General features: G+C 47.6%; 1 protein-coding gene across 1 annotated transcript; it reads left to right on the top strand.

The window, feature by feature from the left end:
- Positions 1–20,906: 20,906 nt before the first annotated feature.
- Positions 20,907–22,747, top strand: PYURF (PIGY upstream open reading frame). The gene is made up of 2 exons (XM_036876235.2): positions 20,907–21,199; positions 22,533–22,747. The coding sequence occupies exons 1-2, from the start codon at positions 20,997–20,999 to the stop codon at positions 22,666–22,668; spliced, it is 339 nt and encodes a 112-aa protein (XP_036732130.1). The 5' UTR covers positions 20,907–20,996; the 3' UTR covers positions 22,669–22,747.
- Positions 22,748–22,750: the final 3 nt, after the last annotated feature.

Here is a 22,750-nt window from a genome sequence, read left to right as displayed (position 1 = left end):
GCCCTGGACCTTTGACCTCATACCTCACTGTCACCATGGACATCACCAACGCGTCACAGTATCACTGAACGTCTAGCTTACCCTTAAGCTCACATCAGAGCCGGACCCTAACTGTAGCTGTAAACCTATCCTCCCCATACATCTTTCCGAAAATATATCCCTAACCCTAGCCCTGGCTCGTGGTCCAAGACCCCTACCATCACCATCGTTGTGACCCAAGCTTCACTGTAAGGATGAAGTTCAATCTCTCCCTCGTCCTCACATCAGAGTCTGACCCTAAATGTAACTGAAACCCTTTCCTCCCAGTACACCTTACCAAACACCTAACCCTAACTGTTGCCCAGCTTTTGCACCAGAACCCTCATGGTCATCTTTGAACTTCCACCATGCCTCCCCATAAACCTGAACCTCAATCTCGCCCTCGACTTCATATCAGAGTCGGTTCCTAACTGTAACCATACACAATCCTGCCCATACACCTAACCAAACTCCTAACACCAACCCTAGCCCTGGACCCTTCACCTGACCCCCAATGGTCAGTTTCAATGTCACCGCCAACATAAACCTGAAACACAGTCTCGCACTCACCCTCACATCAAAGCTGGACCTTAACTCAAACCACAACCCTATACACCCTGAAACCTTACTGAACCCCTAACCATAACCCAACCCTGGCCTACTCGACCTGACACCTGACCATCACCATCGACAACACCCAGGCTTCACTGTAACCCTGAAGTTCATACCCTCACTGTCACATCAGACCTGGACCCTTACTCTAACCAAAACTCTATCCTCCCCAAACACCTTCTGGAACACCTAACCCTAACCGTAGCCTGGGCCCTTGGACCTGACCCCTCATGTTCAACATCAACATCACCCGCAACTCACTGTAAAACTGTAGCTCCATGTCACCCTCACCCTCACATCAGAGCCAGATACTATGACCATAATCCTATCCTGCCCATACACATCACCAAACACTTAACCCTAACTCTAGCCCTGGCCTCTGGACCTGACCCCTCACCATCTGTTTCAATGTCACCCCCACCAAATCGTAAAACTGAAATACCATCTCACACTCACCCTCACATCACAGCCAGACCCTAACTCTAACTGAAACCCTATCACCCCTGTACACCTTCCAAAACACCTAACCCTAACCCTAGCCCTGGCTCTTGGACGAGACCCACTACTATCAACATTGACGTAACCCATGCCTCACTGTAACACTGTAGCTCAATCTCGCTGTCGCCCTCACATCAGAGCCAGATCCTAAATGTGACCATAACCCTACCCTGCCCGTCCACCTTACCAAACACCTACCCATAACACTAGCCCTGGCCCCTCGACCTGACTCCTCTTGTCTCCATTGACAACATCCATGCTTCACTGTAATGCTGAAGTTGTTACCCACACGTGCCCTCACATCAAGGCGGACCCTAACACTAACAGTAATGCTATCCTCCCGTATGCCTTCCAGAACACCTAACCCTAAATCTAGCTCTGCCCTTAGACCTGACCCCTCATGGTCAACATCAGTATCACCTACACCTCACCATAGACCTGCAGCTCAACCTTGCCTCACCCTCACATCAGAGCTGGACAGTAACTCTAAAAAATAACAATATCCCACACACAGAACTTAACGAACTCCTAACAAAATCCCTAACCCTGACACATGGACCTGACCTGTCACCATCACCATCGATGTTACATAAGCCTCACCATAACCCTGAAGCACAATCTCGCCTTCACCCTCACATCTGATCCCGGTCCAAACTCTTTCTCTATCCCTTTCTTCCCCGTACACCTTAATGACCACCTAACCCTGGCCACTGGTATGGACACCTACCAACACCATTGTCTTCAGCCATGCCTCACTGTGACACTGAACCCCAGTCATGCCATCACCCTCACATCAGAACCAGACCAGAAGTGTAACAGTAACCTAATCAACCCTAAGCACCTAACCAAACACGTAACCCTAACCCTAGCACTGGCACCTTTACCTGAACCCTCACCATCACCCATGACTAACTGTAAACCTGAACCTCAGTTTCACACTTACCCTCACATCAGAGCCACACCAGAACTCTAACCATAACCATATACTCCCCATACACCTTCCCCAACAACTACCCTAACCCTATGCCAAATCCCAGGACATGATCCCTGACCATCACCATTGACATCACCCAGGCATCACTGCAAACTGAACCTAAATCTAGCCATCGTCCTGACATCAGAGACAGACCCGAACTCTAACAATATTCCTATACTCCCCGTACACCTTACCGAAAACCTAACCCTATCCCTAGCCCTGGCCTCTGGACCTGCCCCTCACCGTCATCTTCGACATCAACCACTCCACACTATAACCCAGAACTTCAATATCACAATCGCCCTTACATGAGAGCTGGACTCAAACTCTAACCATAACCCTAACTTCCCCATACACCTTACAGAACACCTAACCCTAACCCTAGCCCCTGTCCCTGGACCTGTCCCCTCACTGTCAACATCAATGTCACCCACACCTCATCATAACACTGAAGCTCAGTCTCTCCTTCACCCTCACATCAGATCCTGACCCAAACTCTATCTGTAACCCTTTCCTCCATGTACACCTTATGACCACCTAACCCTAACCCTGGCCGCTGGACCTGAATCCTCACCGTAACATTCAACATCACCCACACCTCACCGTAACCCTGAACCTCAATCTCGCCCTTGCCCTAACATCAGACCTGAACCTGAATGCTAACTATAACCCTATGTGCACTGTAAACATTACAGAACACCTATTCCAAAACTTACCCCTTGCACCAGGACCAGGACCCTCTTCGTCACCATAGACCTAACATCTCAACATAACCCTGAGCCTCAACCTCACAATCGTCCTCACATAAGAGCCAGACCTTAAGTCTAAACGTAACCCTACCTGCCCCATACACCTTAACAAAAACCTAACCCTAACCCTAGCGCTGGCCTGTGGACCTGCCCACTCACCATCAGGTTGACATCAACCACTCCACACCATAACCCTGAACTTCAATATCGCCATCATCCTCACCTCAGAGCCGGACCTAATGTCTAACCGTAACCCTATCCTCCCTGTACACCTTACCTAACACCTAACCGTAACCCTAGCCCTTAACCCTGAACGTGATCCCTCACCATCACCATCGACATTACATAAGCCTCACCATAAACCTGAAACTCAATCTCACCATCGCCCTCCCATCAGAGACATTCCATAACTCTAAGCATAACCTTATCCTCCTTGTACACCTTACCGAACACGTGACCCTGACGCTAGCCCTGGCAACTTTACCTAAACCCTCAGCGTCATCATTGATGTCACCCACGCCTCACTGCAAACCTGAACCTCAATCTCACACTTGCCCTCACATCAGAGCTGGACCCAAACTCAAACCATAACCCTATATTCCCAGTATACCTTTCACAAAACTAACCGTACCGTAGACCAGGCCCCTGGACCTCACACCTCAGCCTCACCATCGACATCACCCACACCTCACTGTAAACCTGAACCTCAATCTTGCCATCACCTAACATCAGAATAAGATTCAAAATGTAACAGTAACCCTATACTCCCCATACACCTTTCCAAACACTTAACCTTAAATCTATTCCAAACCCCTGGACATGACAAGACATAGTCACCATTGACGTCACCTAGGCTTCACTGTAAACCTAAAATTCAATCAGGCCTTCGTCCTCACATCAGAGCTGGACCCTAAGTGTAACAATAACCCTCTCCTCCCAGTACACCTTAATGAACACCTAACCCTAACCCTACCCTGGCCTCCAGACCTGCCCCCTCACTGTCACCTTCAACAACACTGAATCCTCACTGTAACCCTGAACGTCAATATCACCGTTGCCCTAACATCAGAGCCGGACACTAACTCTAAACATAACCCTGCCCTCCGTGTATACCTCATCATACACCTAACCCCAACCCTAGCCCTTGTCCCTAGACCTGAATCCTCACAGTCAACATCGACGTCACCCACGCCTCACTGTAACTCTGAACCTCAATCTCCCCCTTGGCCTCACATAAGAGCTGGACCCGAGCTCTATCCATAATCCTATACTCCCTGTACAATTTTCCCAACACCTAACCTTAAGCCTAGCCCTAACCCAAGGACAGGACCTGTGACCTTCACCGTCGATGTCGTCCAGGCTTCACTGTAACCCTGAACCTCAAACTCACCCTCGTCCTCACATCAGAGCTGGACCTTAACTCTAACCATAATCCTATCCTTAACGTAGACCTTACGAACACCTAAACATAACCCTGGCTCCTTGACCCTCACTATCGACGTCACCCACACCTCACCATAATCCTGAACCACAATCTCACTATCACCCTCACATCAGAACCAGACCCGGAGTGTAACAGTAACCCAATCCTCCTTGTGCACCTTACCAAACACATAACTCTAACCCTAGCCCTGGCCCCTGGACCTAAATCCTCACTGTCACCTTTGACATCACCCACACCTCATCATAACCCTGAACCTCAATCTTTCCCTTGACCTCACATCAGAGCCAGACCAGAAATCTAAGCATAATGCTATGCACCCCATAAACATTTCCGAACACCTATTCTGAACCCTATGCCTTGTCCCTGGACCAGGACCCTCATCGTTATCATCAACATAACTCATGTCTCATCGTAACCCTGGACCACAATCTTGCACTCAGTCTCACAATACACCTGGACCCTAAGTTTAACCAGAACCTTCTCCTCCCTGTACACCTTAATGAACACCTAACCCTAGGTGTTAGGTGGCCCCTGGACCTGATCCCTCACTGTCAACTTCGATGTCAGCCATGCCCCACCGTAAACTTGAAATTCAATATCACCCTTGCCCTCACATCAGAGCTGGACCCTGATTAAAACTGTAACCATATAATCCCTGCTCACCTTACAGAACACCTACCCCTACCATTGACCCCTGGACCTGACACATCATGGTCACCATCGACCTCACACGCACCTCACTGTAATCCTGAGCCTCAATTTCACAATCCCCCTCACATCAGAGGACAACCCGAACTCTTAGCATAACCCTATCCTCCCCGTACACCTTACCGGACACATAACACTAATGCTAGCCCTGGAAAATTTAACTAAACCCTCAACATCATCATTGACATCACCTATGCCTCACTGCAATGCTGAACCTCAATATCCCCATTGCCCTCACATAAGAGTCGGACCTGAACTCTAAGCATAACCCTCTACTCCTTTCCCAAAGTACACCTTTCCAAAAACTAACCATAACCCTAGTCCTGGCCCCTGGACCTGACACCACACCCTCACCATCGATGTCACCCACATCTCACCAAAACCCTGAACTTCAGTCTCACCATCGCCATCACATCAGAGCCAGACCTGTACTGTAACAGTAACCCAATCATCCCCATGCACTGTGTCAAACATGTAACCCTAACCCTAGTCCTGGCACTTTTACCTGACCTCTCACTGTGACCATTGATGTCACCCATGCCTCACTGTAGCACTGAACCTCAATCTCACCCTTGCCCTCACAACATAGCTGGACCCAAAGTCTAACTGTAAACCTGTACTCTCTGTACACCTTTATGACACCTAACCCTAACCCTAACTCTATCCCAAGCCACTGGACATGAACCCTCACCATAACCTTTGACATAGCCCAGGGTTCACTGTAAACGTGATCCTTAATGTAGCCCTCGTCCTCACATCATAGAAGGACCAAACTCTAACTGTAAATGTATACTTCCGATACAACTCTCCCGAAACCTAACACTAACCATAGCCCTGTCCCCTGCACCCAAACAATCATCGTCAACAACATCACATCACCCGCAACTTACTGTAACCCTGAAGCTCAATCTCCCCTTTGCACTCACATCAGATCCCAACACAAACTCAATCAATAACCCTTTCCTCCCCTCACACCTTACGAACACCTAACCATAACCCGGGCCCCTAGATCTGAACCCTCACGATCAGCTTCGACACTACCCATGCCTCAACATAACCTGAACCTCAATCTCGCCCTTGCCCTCACATCAGACCTGGACCCAACCTCTAAGCATAAAACTATGCACCTGGTAAACATTTCTGAACACCTATTCCAAACCCTACCCTTGGCCCTGGACCAGGACCCTCATCATCACCATCAACATCACTCACATCTCACCATAACCCTGATCCTCAATCTCACATTTGCCTTCACATCAGAGCTGTAACCTGAGTTTAACCGTAACCCTCTCATCCCCGTACACTTTAACGAACAGCTAAACCTAACAATGGCCCTGGACCTGACCCCTCACGGTCACCTTCAACGTCACCCACAACTCACTGTAAACTTGAAACTCGATATCACCTTGCCCTCACATCAGAGCTGCATCCTGACTATAACTGCAACCCTATACCACCCCATACAACTTAAGGAACACCTAACCCAAACCCTTGCCCTGGGTCCTGGACCTGAACCCTCACCGTCACCATCAAAGATACATAAGACTCCCAATAAACCTGAACCTCAATCTCCCCATTGCCCTCACATCAGAGCCAGACCATAACTCTAACTAACACTATCCCCCCTATAAAGCTTAATGATGACCTAACCCAAACATTGGCCCCTGGACCGGAATCCTCACCATCACCATTGTCATCACCCATGCCTCACTGTGACCCTGAAACCCAATCTCACCCTTGACCTCAAATAAGAACAGGTCCCAAACTCTAAACATAGCCCTGTCTTCCCCGTACACATTACTGAACATAAAACCTTAAACCAATCCTGGCTACTGGACCTGACACCTCACCCTCACCATCGACGTTACCCACACCACCATAAACCTGAAACTCAGTCTCGGCATTGACTTCACATCAGAACCGGATCCAAAGTTTAACAATAACCCAATGCTCCCTCTGCATCTTACCTAACACATACCCCTAACCATAGCTCTGGCCTCTGGACCTGCTCCATCAGCAACATCTTTGACATCAACCACACCCCACTGTAACTCTGAACTTCAACATCAATGTTTCCCTCACATCAGAGCTGGACCCTAATTCTAATCATAACCCTCTCATCCCCATACACATTACCGAACACACACCCCTAACCCTAGCCTTGCCCCTGAACTTGACCACTCACTGTCAACATCGACGTCATTCATGCCACAGAGTAACTCTGAACATAAACCTCACCCTCACCCTCACAACAGAGACTGAACCGAACTCTAACCATAACCCTATACTCGCCATACATCTTAATGAAAACCTAAACCTAACCCTACCCCTGGCCTCTGGAACTGCCCCCTCACTGTAACCCCCTCACTGAAACCTTCAACATCACCCAAACCTGATCATAAACGTGAAGCTCAATATCGCTATCACTCTCACATTGGAGCCGGACCCTAACTCGAATCATAACCTTATCATCCAAGTACACCTTAGAAAACACCGAACTCTGTCCCTAGCAATTGACTCTGGACCTGACCTCTCACTGTCAACATTGACGTCACCCAGGCCACACCATAACTCTGAACCTCAATCTCGCACTCGCCTTCATATCAGAGCCGGACCCGAACTCTAACAGTAACCCTAGCTTGTCTCCTGGACCTGAACCCTCACCGTCACCTTCGATGTCACCCACGACTCACCCTAAACTTGAAACTCAATCTCGCACTTGCCCTCACATCAGAGCCATACCCGAACTCTAACCACAACCCTATGCACCCGTAAACATTACTGAACACCTAACCCGGATCCTACACTTTGCCCCTGGACCAGGACCCTCATCGTCCCCATCTACGTAACTAACGTCTCACTGTAACGTGGAACTCAATCTCTCACTCGCCCTCATATCAAAGCTGGACCCTAAGTTTAACCGTAATCCTCTCCTTCACATACACTTTAATGGACACCTAACCCTAACTATACCCTGGCCTCCAGTCCTGCCCCCTCACTGTCACCTTCAACATCACTGAATCCTCACCGTAACCCTGAACTTCAATATCGCCATCACCCTAACATCAGAGCCAGACACTAACTCTAAATGTAACCCTCTGTGTACACCTCCACCATACACCTAACCCGAACCCTAGCCCTTGTCCCTAGACCTGAACCGTCACAGTCAACATCGACATCACCCAAGCCTCACTGTAACTCTGAACCTCAATCTCCCCCTTTGCCTCACATAAGAGCTGGACCTGAGCTCTAACTGTAACCCTATACTCCCCGGACAATATTCCTAACAGCTAACCTTAACTGTAGCCCTAAATCATGGAAGGGACCTGTCACCTTCACCATTGATGTTGTCCAGGCTTCACTGTAACCCTGAACCTCAAACTCGCCCTAACGTGTATGGGGACCTTAACTCTAACCATAGCCCTATCCTCAACATACACCTTACGAACACCTAACCCTAACCCTGGCCCCTGGACCTGAACCCTCACCCTCACTGTCAATGTCACCCACACCTCACCATAATCCTGAACCGCAATCTCACTATCACCCTCACATCAGAACCGGACCCGGAGTGTAACAGTAACCCAAATATTTCCGTGCACCTTACCAAACATGTAACCCAAACCCTAGCCATGGCACTTTTACTTGAGGCCTCACTGTCACCATCAATGTTATTGAGGCTACACCATAAACCTGAACCTCAATCTAGCCCTCATCCTCACATCAGAACTGGACCCGAAATCTCACCATAACTCTATACTTCCCATACACCTAACCGAAAACTTAACCCTTATGCTAGCTCTGGCCTGTGGACCTGCCCCCTCAGTGTCACCTTCAACATCACTCACTCCTCACCATAACCCTGAACTTCAATATCGCCATCACCCTCACAGCAGATCCAAACCCTAACTCTAACCATAACCCTATACTCCCCATACACCTTACTGAACACCTAACCCTAACCCTAGCCCTTGTCCCTGGACCTGACCCTAACTGTCAACTTGGACATCACCCATACCGCACCATAACCCTGAACCTCAATCTCGCCCTTGACCTCACATCAGAGCCATACCTGAACTCTACCCATAACCCTATGCACTCTGGAAACATTACTGAACACCTAACCTGGATCCTACACTTTGCCCCTGAACCAGGACCCTCATCATTCCCATTGACATAACTAATGTCTCACCGTAATGTGGAACTCAATCTCACATACGCCCTCACATCAGAGCCGGACCTGAAGTTTAACCATAAGCCCCTCTTCACCATACACCTGAACAAACACCTAACCCTAACCCTGCCCTGGCCTCCGGACATGCCCCCTCACTGTCCCCTTCGACATCGCCGAAACCTCACCGTAAACCTGAACTTCAATACCACCGTTGTCCTAACATCAGAGCCAGACTCTAGTTCTAAACATAACCCTGTCCTCTGTGTACACCTCATCATACACCTAACCCCAACCCTAGCCCTTGTCCCTAGACCTGAACCCTCACAGTCAACATCGACGTCTCCCATGCCTCACTGTACCTCTGAACCTCAATCTCCCCTTGGCCTCACATAAGAGCCGGACCCGAGCTCTAACCATAATCCTATACTCGCTGTACAATTTTCCTAACACATAACCTTAAGCCTAGCCCTAACCCTTGGACAGAACCTGTCATCTTCACTGGCAATGTTGTCCAGGCTTCACTGTAACCCTGAACCTCAATCTCACCGTTGTCCTCACATCAGAGCTGGCCAGAAATCTAACCATAACCCTATGCACCCCATAAACATTTTCAAACACCTAACCTGAACCTTACCCCATGCCCCTGGACCACAACCTCCAATGTCATCATCAACATTACTTACATCTCATCGTAACCCTGAATCTCAATCTCACACTCACCCTCACTTCACATCCTGACCAAAACTCTACCCGTAATCCTTTCCTCCTTGTACACCTTAAGGACCACCTAACCTTAACAATGGTCCCTGGACCTGACCCCTCACCTTCATCTTCGATGTCACCCATGCTTCACTATAAATTTGTAACTCAATCGTGCACTCGCCTTCACATCAAAGCTGGACCACAACTCTAAAAATAACCCTATTACCCCGATACAACTTAACGAATTCCTAACTAAGTCCCTAGCCCAGTCTCCTGGACCTGACCCGTCACCATCACCATTGACATTACATAAGCCTCACCATAACCATGAAGCACAATCTCACCTATGCCCTCACCTCAGATCCTGACCCAAACTCTATGCTTATCCCTTTCCTAGCCGTACACCTTAATGACCACCTAGCCCTAACCATGGCCACTGGAACGGACACCTCAACATCGCCATTGTCTTCAGCCATGCCTCACTGTGACCCTGAACCCCAATCACGCCATCACCCTCACCTCAGAGCTGGACCAGAAGTGTAATAGTAACCCAATCATGCCTGTGCACCTTACCAAACACATAACCCTATCCCTAGTCCTGGCACCTTTGCCTGAACCCTCACCATCAACATCGACATCACCCACAACTAACTGTAAACCTGAACCTCAATCTCGCACTTACCCTCATATCAGAGCGGGATCGGAACTCTAACTGTAACCCTATAATCCCCACACACCTTCCCCAACAAGTAACCCTAACCCTATGCCAAACACCTGGACATGACACGTCACTATCACCATTGATTTCACCCAGGCTTCACTGGAAACTGAACCTCAGTCTAGCCCTCTTCCTCACATCAGAGACAGACACGAACTCTAACCATAAACCTATTCTGCCCATACACCTTACCAAACACCTAACCCTAACCCTAGCCCTGGCCTCTGGACCTGCCCCCTCAGCGTCATCTTCAACAACAACCACACCACACCATAACCCAGAACTTCAATATCACCATTGCCTTTACATCAAAGCCGGAGCTGAACTCTAACCATAACCCTAATCTCACCATATACCTCACAGAACACCTAACCCGAACCAAGCTCATGTTCCTGGACCCGACCCCTCACTGTCAACATCAATGGCACCCACACCTCACCATAAACCTGAACCTCAATCTCTCCCTTGCCCTCACATCAGAACCGGACCCAACCTCTGACCATAAAACTATGCACCTGGTAAACATTTCCAAACACCTAACCCAAACCCTACCCTAGCCACTGGACGAGGACCCTCATTGTCACCATCAACATAACTCACGTCTCACCGTAACCCTGAACCAAAATCTTGCCCTCGCCCTCACATAAGAGCTGTAACCTAAATTTAACCATGACCCTCTCTTCCCCGTACACCTTAATGAACAGCTAACCCTAACAATGGCCCCTGGACCTGACCCCTCATGGTCACCTTTGACATCACCCACACCTCACTGTAAACTTGAAACTCAATATCACCTTGCCCTCACATCAGAGCCATACCCTGACTATAACTGCAACACTATCCCACCCTGTACGACTTAATGAACACCTAACCCAAACCCTAGCCGTGGCTCTGGGACCTGACCCCTCACTGTCACCATTGAAGATACATAAGCCTCACAATAAACCTGAACTTCAACCCCCCCGTCGCCCTCACATCAGAGCCAGAGCATAACTCTAACTGTAATACTATCTCCCCTGTACAGCTTAACAACAACCTAACTGAAACCTTGGCCCCTGGATCGGACAACTCACCATCACGATTGTCGTCACCCATGCGTCACTGTGACTCTGAAATTCAATCTCGCCCTTGACCTCAAATCAGAACAGGTCCCAAACTCTAACCATAGCCATGTCTTCCCCATACACCTTACCGAACACATAACCCTAAACCGATCCTGGCTCCTGGATCTGACACCTCACCCTCACCATCAACGTCACCCACACACCACTGTAATCCTGAGTCTCAGTCTCGCCATCGAACTCACATCAGAACCAGATCCAAAGTTTAACAGTAACCCAATCTTCCGCCTACACCTTACCAAACACATAACCCTAACCCTATCCATGGCCTCTGGACTTGCCCCATCACCGACATCTTCGACTTCAACCACTCCCCACTGTAACTCTGAACTTCAACAATGCCATCTCCCTCACATTAGAGCCAGACCCTAATTCTCACCATAACCCTATCTTCCCTGTACATGTTACAGAACACCAAACCCTAACCCTAGCCTCGTCCCTGAACTAGACCCTTCACTGTCAACATTGACATCATGCATGCCTCACCGTAACTCTGAACATAAATCTCGCCCTCACCCTCACAACAGAGACTGAACCGAACTCTAACCATAACCCTATACTCGCCATACATCTTAACAAACACCTAACCCTAACCCTACCCCTGGCCTCTGGAACTACCCCCTCACTGTAACCTTTGTCATCACCCACACCTGACCATATACTTGAAACTCAATATTGCCGTTGCCCTCACATCAGAGTTGGACCCTAACTCTAATCATAACCTTATCGTCCAAGTACACCTTAGCAAACACCTAACACTATCCTTCACCCTTGACGCCAGACCTGACCTCTCACTGTCAACATCGACGTCACCCAGGCCACACCATAACTCTGAACCTCAATCTCGCACTTGCCTTCATATCTGAGCCGGACCCAAACTCTAACAGTAACCCTATATTCCCCGGAAACCTTACCGAACACCTAACTGTAACCCTAGCTTGTCTCCTGGACCTGAACCCTCACCGTCACCTTCGATGTCACCCACAACTCACCCTAAACTTGAAACTCAATCTCGCACTTGCCCTCACATCAGAGCCATACCCGAACTCTAACCACAACCCTTTGCACCTCGTAAACATTACCGACCACATAACCTGGATCCTACACTTTGCCCCTGGACCAGGACCCTCATTGTTACCATCAGTGTAACTAACATCTCACTGTAATGTGGAACTCAATCTCACACTCGCCCTTACATCAGAGCTGGACCCTAAGTTTAACCATAGCCATAGCCCTCTCCTCCCTGTACAACTTAACGAACACCTAACACTAACCCTGGCCACTGTACCGGGCACCTCACCATAACCATCTTTGCCACCCATGCTTCACCATAATCCTGAAACTCAGTCTTGCCCTCCCATCACATCAGAGCAGGACCCAAGTTCTCAATATAGCCCTGTCTTCCCCATACACCTTACCAAACAGATAACCCTAACCCAACCTTGGCCCCTGGACATGACACCTCACACTCACCACCTACATCACCCTCACCCAACCACAATCCTGAACCTCAATCATGCCATCAACCTCACATCAAAACCAGATCCGAAGTTGAACAGTAACCCAATCTTCCCCATGCACATTACCTAACATGTAACCCTAACCTTAGCCCTGGCACCTTTACCTGACCCCTCACTGTCACCAATGACACCACCCACATGTCACTGTAACCCTGATCCTCAATCTTGCCCCTGCCCTTACGTCAGAGCCAGACATGAAACTTAACCATAACCCTATACTCCCTATACACCAAACTGAACATCTAACCTTAAGTCTAGCCCTTGCCTCTGGACCTTCCTCCTCACCATCAGCTTCGATATCACCCATGCCTCACCATATCCCAGAACTTCACTAGTGCAGTTGCCCTCACATAAGAGCAGGACCCGAACTCTAACTGTAATGCTATCGTCCCTGTACACCTTACTGAACACCTAACCCTAACCCTAGCTCTTGTCCCTGGAAGTGTCCCTTCACTGTCAACATAGACGTCACCAATGCCTCACCATAACTGTGAACCTCAGTCTCGCCCTCGCCCTTACATCAGAGCCAGAACTGAACTTTATCTGTAACCCTTTCTCTCCATACACCTTACGAACACTAACCCTAACCCTGGACCTGAAGCCTCACCATCACCTTCTACATAACCCATGCCTCACGGTAACCCTGAACTGCAATCTCACCTTTGCCCTCACATCAGAGCTGAACCAGAACTCTACCCATAACATTATGGCTGCCGTAAACAATACCGAACACCTAACATGAACCCTACCCCTTACCCCTGGACCAGGACCCTCATCATCATCATCAATGTAACTCAGGTCTCACTGTAACCCTGAATGTTAGTCTCACACTCACCCTCAATTCATAGCCGGACTTTAAGTTTAACCATAACCTTCTTCCCCTGTACACCTTAACGAACACCTAACCCTAACAATGGACGCTGGACCTGACCCCTGACCATCAACCTCGACATCATGCACGCCTCACCATAACCCTGATCCTCAATCTTGCACTCGTCCTCTCATCAGAGCCATACACTAACTCTAACAATAACCCTATACTCCCGTACAACTAACCTAACATCTAACCCAATCCCTATCCCTGGCTCCTGGACCTGACCCCTCACTGTCACCATCGATGTAACATAAGCCTCACCATAATCCTGAACCTCAATCTCACCATTGCCCTCACATCAGAGATGGCCCATAACTCTAACCATAACACTATCCTCCCATACACCTTAATGAACACCTAACCCTAACCCTGGCCCCTGGACCAGACACCTCACCATAACCATTGTTGTCACCCATGCTTCACCGTAGCCCTGAAACTCAATCTCGCCCTTACCGTCACATAAGAGCAGGACCCAAACTCTAACCAAAGCCCTGACTTCCCCATACACCTTACTGAACACATAACCCTAACTCAACCCTGGTCCCGGGACTTAACACCTCACCCTCACCATCGACGTCACCCACACCCCAACATAATCCTGAACCTCAATCTTGCCATCGACCTCACATCAGAATGGGATCTGAAGTGTAACAGTAACCCAATCCTCCCTGTGCACCTTACCAAACACCTAACCCAAACACTAGCCATGGCCCCTTTACCTGACACATCACCGTCACCATGGGCATCACCCATGCCTCACTGTAACCCTGATCCTCAGTATCACCCATGCCCTCACATCAGAGCTGGACCCTGAGTATAACCTCCCTGTACACCCTACCAAACACCTAACTCTAACCCTAGCCCAGACCCATGGACTTGATACAGCATGGTCACCATCGACCTCACCCACACCTCACTGTAATCCTGAACCTCAGTCTCACCATCGCTCTCATATCAGAGCCAGACCTGAAATCTAAGCATTATCCCATGCTCCCCGTACACTTTACAGAACATGTAACCCTAAACCTAGCCCTGAAAACTTTACCTAAACCCTCAACGTCATCATCAATGTCACCCATGCCTCACTGCAACCATGAACCTCAATCTCGCCATTGCCCTCACATCATCGCCAGATTGGAACTCTAACCATAAACCTTTACTCTCCATACACCTTTCTAAACACCTAAACCTAACCCTATCTCAAGCCCCTGGACATGACCCCTCACCGACACCATCGAGGTCACCCAGGCTTTACCATAAACCTGAACCTCAATCTGGCCCTCATCCTCACATTAGATCCTGACCCAAACTCTAACCGTAACCCTATACTCCCCGTACACCTTACTGAACACCTAATTCTAACCCTAGCCTTGCCCGCTGGACCTGCCCACTCTCCATCACCTTTGACATCACTGACTCCTAACCATAACCCTGAACTTCAATATCGCTGTCACCCTCACATCAGAGCCAGACCCTAACTCTAACCATAACCTTCTCCTCCCCGTATACCTCACTGAACACTTAAACCTAACCCTAGCCCTTGTCCCTAGACCTGAACCCTGTCAACATTGAAATCACCCACGCCTCACTGTAACTCTGAACCTCAATCTCCCCCTTGCCCTTACATAAGAGCCAGATCCGAACTCTAACTGTAACCATATACTTCCCATATACCTTTCCCAACACCTAACCCTAACCCTAGCCTAAGCCCCTGAACAGGACCTGTCACCTTCACCTTCAATGTCATCCAGGCTTCACTGTAACCCTGAACCTCAATCTCGCCCTTGTCCTCACATCAGAGCCAAACCTTAACTCTGACCATAACCCTATCCTCACCATACAGCTTACAAACACATAAGCCTAACCCTGTCCCCTGGACCTGAACCTTCATTGTCACGTTCGACATCATGCATATCTCACCATAACACTGATACTCAATCTCGCAATCGCCCTCACATCAGAGCCAGACTCGAACTCTAACTCCAACCCTATCACCCCCATACAACTTACCAAACACCTAACCCAATCCCTAGCCCTAGCTCCTGGACCTGACACCTCACCGTCACCATGTAAATTACTTAAGCCTTACCATAACCCTGAAGCTCAGTCTCATCTTCGCCCTCACATCAGATCCCAACCCAAACTTTGTCCGTAACCCTTTGCTATAAATACACCTTAAAAACACCTAACACTAACTCTGGCCCCTGAACCCTCACCCTCACCCTCACCATCAACATCACCCACACCTCACCGTAATCCTGAATTTCAATCCCGCCATCGCCCTGAGATTAGAACCAAACTCAATGTGTAACAGTAACCCAATCCTCCCTGTGCACCTTACCGAACATGTAACCTAAACCAACCCCTGGCCCCTGAACCTGACCACACACCATTAACATTGACTTCACCCAGGCCTCACCATAACCCTGAACTTCTATCTTGATTTCCCCTTCACATCAAAGACAAACCCTAACTCTAATTGTAACGATAACCTTCTCCAATATCTTACCAAACATGTAACAATAACCCAAAACTTGGCCCTTGGACCTGAACCCTTGTCACCATCAATGTCACCCATGCCTCACTGTAACCCTGAACCTCAATCTCACCTTACCCCTCACATCAGAGCCAAACCCTAACTCTAACCAGAACCCTATCCTCCGAGTATATTTAATGAACACCTAACTGTAACCCTAGCCCTGTCCCATGGAACTGACTGCACCCGTCAACATCAATGTCACCCACGCCTCACCATAACCCTGAACCTCAATCTCACCATGGCCCTGACATCAGAGCTGTACCATAACTCTAACCATAACCCTATCTTCCCACTACACCTTACCGAACTTCTAATCCTAACCCTAGCCCTGGCCCCTATACCTGACCACTCACGGTTACCATCCACATCACCCACGCCTCACCATAACCATGAACTTCAATTTCGCTGTCGCCCTCACATCAGAGACACGTCCTAACTCTAACTGGAACTCTATCTTCCCCATACACTTTACCTAAGACCTAACCCTAACCCTAGCCCTGGCTGCTGGACCTGACCACTCGTCATCACTGACGTCACCCATGGCTCACAATAATCCTGAACCTCAATCTCACCATACCCCTCACTTCAGAGCCAGACCATAACTTGAACCTGAACTCTATGCTCCCCATACACCTTACCAAACACCAAACCCTAACCCTAGTGCTGGCCCCTGGACCAGACCCCTCACATCACCGTCGTCATCCATGCCTCACTGTAACACTGAACTTCAATCTTGGACTCACCCTTATATCAGAGACGGACCATATCTCTAACTGTTACACTATCCTCCACATACACATTACCAAATACCTAACCCTAACCCTATCCCTGGCCCCTGGATCTGACCCCTCGCCGTCACCATCGACGTCACCCATGCCTCACAATAACCCTGAACCTCAATCTCTCCATTGCCCTCACATCAGAGCCTGACTCCAACTGTAACAGGAACCCTATCCTCCCCGTACACCTTACCAAACACCAAACCCTAACCCTAGTGCTGGCCCCTGAACCTGATCCCTCACTGTCACTGTTGACGTCACCTGCACCTTAGTATAACCCTGAACTTCAATCATGCTCTTGCCCTCACATCAGAGACGTACCCTTACTCTAACTGGACCCCAGTCCTCCCTATACACCTTACTGAAATCCTAACCTTAACCCTAGCCCTGGCCCCTGGACCTGACCCCTCAGTGTCACCATTGACGTCACCCACACCTCACCATATCCCTGAAGTTCAATCTCGCCCTCGCCCTCACATTAGAGCTGGACCCTAATTCTAACCATAACCCTATCCTCCCAGTACACCTTACCAATACACTTAACCCTAACCCTAACCCTGGACCCTGGACCTGATCACTTACCATCACCTTCGATGTCACTCATGTCTTACCATAACCCTGAACCTCAATCTCGCCCTTGACTTCATATCAGAGCCAGACCCGAACTCTAACCATAACCCTATCCTCCCCTTACACCTTACCGAACACCTAATCCTAACCCTAGCCCAGGCCCCTGGAACTGAACTGTTACCATCACCATCGACATCACATAACCCTGAGGATTACCTAACACCTATGCTTGAGGATAAGCTTTTTTATGTGTTTATTGATGAACTGTACTTTCTCTCCTGTGTAATTTTCTCATACTTTTTGTCCATTTATCTATTAGACTCTTTAGCAAACTCATTATTGCAATTTATTACAATTTTTGTTTTTTTTGTTGTTGTTGTTGTTCCTAAAATAGATGTCTTCAAATTAAGGAGACAACTGGCTAAATAAAAGCAAATCTTTGTAATCACAGAAAGAAAAGTGCAAGCAAGAAGCAACAGTTCAAATACTGGATGATGCCACCTAGTGGAAAACTGATTTTTATTTACTTTTCTCTCTGGATCAGAGATTCTCATATTTCAGTACCCCCAAATTTGGTATTTATGGGACTTTATTAAAATATGTGTTCTAGAGTCTCCTTTGCCTGGAGATTTCTAATTCATACATAGAAATGTATGATAGCTGAGGCGTTGTGTTTCAATATTATTCACATTAGAAACTAAAATTTCCATGCCAATTAAAATTAAGGTGCCCCCTGCTACATTGTGCTTTCTTGTTTCATCAGAATTTTCACCAAATTCACCACAATAAGTGATTTTGCTACTAACATTCCCTAAATGTTTAGTTTGTGCCAGCCCCTGTGCTAACTTCCTCCCTTTTGTTGTTTTAATCCTCTGAACAACTCTAATAAGGTAGGTACTATTAGTCTATTTTGCAGATGAGAAGACTGAGGGAGAGAGTTTCATTAACTTTCCCAAGGTCACACAGCAAATATGGTACCTAAGCCTGGAGCCTATGAGGTTATTAAGTGTGTGCAGAGGGCTGTTTTATAGGAAAGATCAGTCATGCCAATAGTATAAAAGGACTCATGATTTTACAACCCTATACTGTCACCTACATTCAGCTACATGCAGAAATGAGTTATATTCCTTACTTACTGAAGGCTTTTAGGGACATTTTGCAACTTAATATTTACATGGTTTGAACTAATACATCATGCACTCACACAATCCTTAAATATAGTGGATTATTAGAATTATAAATCTGAAGGTGTTATCAACACTTTGCTGTTATTCTCCATTTTTCCCCAATACTAATATAGATTAAAGTAAACTGATATGGTTCCAAACTTCTAGGTGGAGGCAAACTGAAACTAATTTATTTATAACTGGTTAGAAAACCCAGTTGATAGGAATCTGTCAGGCAGGCCAGGCCTTCTAAAGCTAATGAAACTGGTCTCCAGCATGGGTGTCTGTCGCTACCCTCAGCCTGCCCAGCCTGGCCTGGGCCCACTCAGTGCTGGCAGACCTCAGGCTTTGCTTCCCCACACCTAACTGAAACATATCTTTCCTATGGATCACTGCCTCCCTAGAGCCCAAAGTATCAACTAACTACAACTGAAAAATTAATTCCTCCTACTGCCTTAGTAGGAAATAATGTGAAGGTAACAGGAACTCTACAATAATCCTTCTTGAGACTATAACCCTGACAACTACCCTACGTTGAACTCTTTTGAGCATTAGTGAACAAAAACATCAAATAGTGTAGTGGATATTTTAAAATAGAGTGAACAAACAAATATAAAATTTTCCCAATTTATTTTTAAATCGTTGAGTGGAAGACAAATTTTAAAACATAATCTTCTATTTGTATCTGTGCATTCCTCACTCCCACCCCTATATCCCAGAAGCTCAAACTGTGAAATAATAAAGCCTGATAATGTCAGTATTGAGCAAAACAGGGGAAATAGCTGATGACTAACAAAGAATCTTTTAGTATATTGATTTAGGAAGAACAGAGAAAATAAATATCACAACAGATGATGTTAATCGAGCATTAATTTGTTCCAGGCACTTTTCTAAATACCATTTGCATGTATTATCACATTTTAATCCCAAGAGGGGATTTCATGAGGTAGGTTCAATTATTAGTCGTCTTATACAGGTGAGAAAATTGAATAGTTAAACCATTTGCTCGAGTCAAACTGCTAGTAAACTAAGAATCTGGAACCAAGCTGCCAGGACCCAGGGCCCATGCTCTTAACTCAGAAAGAGATCAAACCCGTATCACCCCTTCGGGGAGTCAGAGCAAACATTGGGTGAGAAAATCCACTGAATGGGTGGCCCATTTAACTAATGAATATTTGCCTGATGCACAGACCCCTTGCTGTCTCCAAGCTCATTTATATAAGTAAATTAGTTGTGCTTTATTATGCAACTAAATTCAAAATGAGTCCCACAGGGTAAGAAAATGACGTCTTTAAGTCTTAGAGGCCTAAGCCATTTTCAGGTTCTTAATTTTTTTCAATGAGAGAACGGGGAAAAAGTCCCAAAGAAGGTTGCAGGAACTATGGCAAAGTAAAGATTTACGTAAAACAATTAATGCTTTTAACGTACCCAATATGAAATTGTACTTGAAACTCATTTTGGAGATAACCACGTGGGTCCAAGTCTCACTGAGAATTTGAGGTCCGACCATCGGCTTCCTGGCACCCCGGCGACAGGCCCTGGGGAAAACTCAACACAACCCGACTGGGCTTCGGTTTTGTTTGTAATTTGTAAACACAGTGAACAGTCACCGAAGTCCACCCGCTGTACGCCGCGCTCTTAGCTACGGAACGCGGCTGCAAGCGTAGCAGTCGGGTCCGGAGTGCTCCCGGAACCAAAGTGCTAGCCCCCGTCTGCTCCAGGACGGCGTTTCCACGCACCGGGGGCGGGGCCCGCTGGGACCGGCGGCAGCGGCCCAGGCTGGTGGAGGGTGCAGCGAGTTGCGATCGCCGGCGCCCGCTGCCAGGTCATGCTGAGCAGGGCGTGCGGCCGGCTCGGCTCAGCCCTGCGGCGGGCACGCGCGCCGCGGTCCGCCGTGGCCGGTAGGTGCCTGCATGCGTCTGGGCGGCGGCCGTCGCCAGGCGAGAGCGAGAGGACGGAGGGACTGCCCGGGGCCTTCGACTTGGCGCTGCTGGAGTTCCTGGTGTGCCCGCTGTCCAAAAAGCCGGTCAGGTGAGACTCCCCTGCTGCGGGTTCCCCCGTGGCCTCCCACTGCAGGGGGCGGACCGCGCGGCCGCTCGCAGCCCGCGGGGAGCCTCCCAGCTCAGTTCGGGCGTTCTCCGCTGCCATTTTCTGGACCCCGGCCGGGCGAGCTCCGGTGCTCCTCCCTCTTGCGGCGGAAGGGCTGGAGGAGGCCGAACGGAAGCCGAGCCCCAGGCCTCTCAGCTCAGGCCACCGACCCGCGGATGGATCGGAGTTGTCTGTAAGTTTGCCACTGGCTGCGTATTAGAGTCGCCAGGGCACGTTTTCAAAAATGCCGACTCCCGGGCACCACCCCCGGAGGACCGAATAGAAGCTGGGTCTGAGCAATTTTGTGTTTTCTTAAAAGGACCCTAAGTGATTCTAATGTACAGCCAAATTTATGAACTGTTTGGGATTTAGGACTAGTCCAAGGCATTCAGATTTTTAAGGAAAAATGAAAAATACCGTTGTGGCCTCCAGATTTTTGTGGAAATGCAGTGTACAACTCATGCCTGCCGATCTTAAGCTTTTAAACTGTCTGCCCATCTGCTTAGTTCTGGACTAGCTCCTTAACCTTTAGCCCAGAGTCCTTAGGATAAAACAGAGCTGCAGTTCTTGGATGCTAAATCAGAACGTTGACAACACTAGTATTGCAAAGGCAATATACTATATATCAAAGTGTTATTAGTGGTTATCTTTGGGTGTAAATTGCTGTTTTTATTTTCATCTTTTTACATCTCTTTCTAGATTTTTCCCATTATGAATATATTGCTCATTCGGTTTTCTTAAACCTTGAAATTACTATTTGGTCTGCCTTTTAGCAAATTGTGTAACTAGCTCACTGCAGACCTGCTGCTTATCAAAATGGCTTTATTTCTCTCATCTTTCTCAAAGTGTGTATTTTGATTTTTCAGTGATTTCCTTCTAATGGATTGGTATAGCATGTATTCTAAAAAGAGGAAGTTTAATTTTTCCAGTAGCAAATTAAGGGGATGGTTTGTTTTGGAGTTGACCAGAGTAATGAAGGACTATTCGGATGAAAAAGTTTCTTGACTGGTATTTTAAAAAAAATTAAGGCATTGCTTCAGAATAAAGTGAAAAAGAAAATAAGTGATAAACTGACCAGAATAGTAAATGATTAGAATTCATTTTCTAAGAAAATGGTTCAATTGGCTGTTATTGCTTTTAGAATTAAAAGCAGTTTAATTTTTCTCTGGGATTAACTCTACATCCAGAATTGGTTAAGTGGTGGTGTTTATTGACCACGTTTTTACAAGCATTTTGTTTTCCACAGTTGATTTTGTCTTTCTTTTTCCCCCCTCAGATATGAAGCATCAACAAACGAATTGATTAATGAAGAGCTGGGAATAGCCTATCCAGTTACGGATGGGATTCCTAATATGATCCCACAGGCAGCTAGGATGACACATCAAAAGAAAAAGGAAGAGGAGCAGCACTAGATAATAATTAAAAACTACGACAGCACACAAAACAACCAAATTTACTTAATTCCCTCTACCTTTTAAAAAGGGTGGTGGGTAA

This window comes from Manis pentadactyla, chromosome 5 (genome assembly GCF_030020395.1).
Source record: "Manis pentadactyla isolate mManPen7 chromosome 5, mManPen7.hap1, whole genome shotgun sequence".
Lineage (NCBI taxonomy): Eukaryota > Metazoa > Chordata > Mammalia > Pholidota > Manidae > Manis > Manis pentadactyla.
This window is presented reverse-complemented; position numbering and strand designations above follow the sequence as displayed.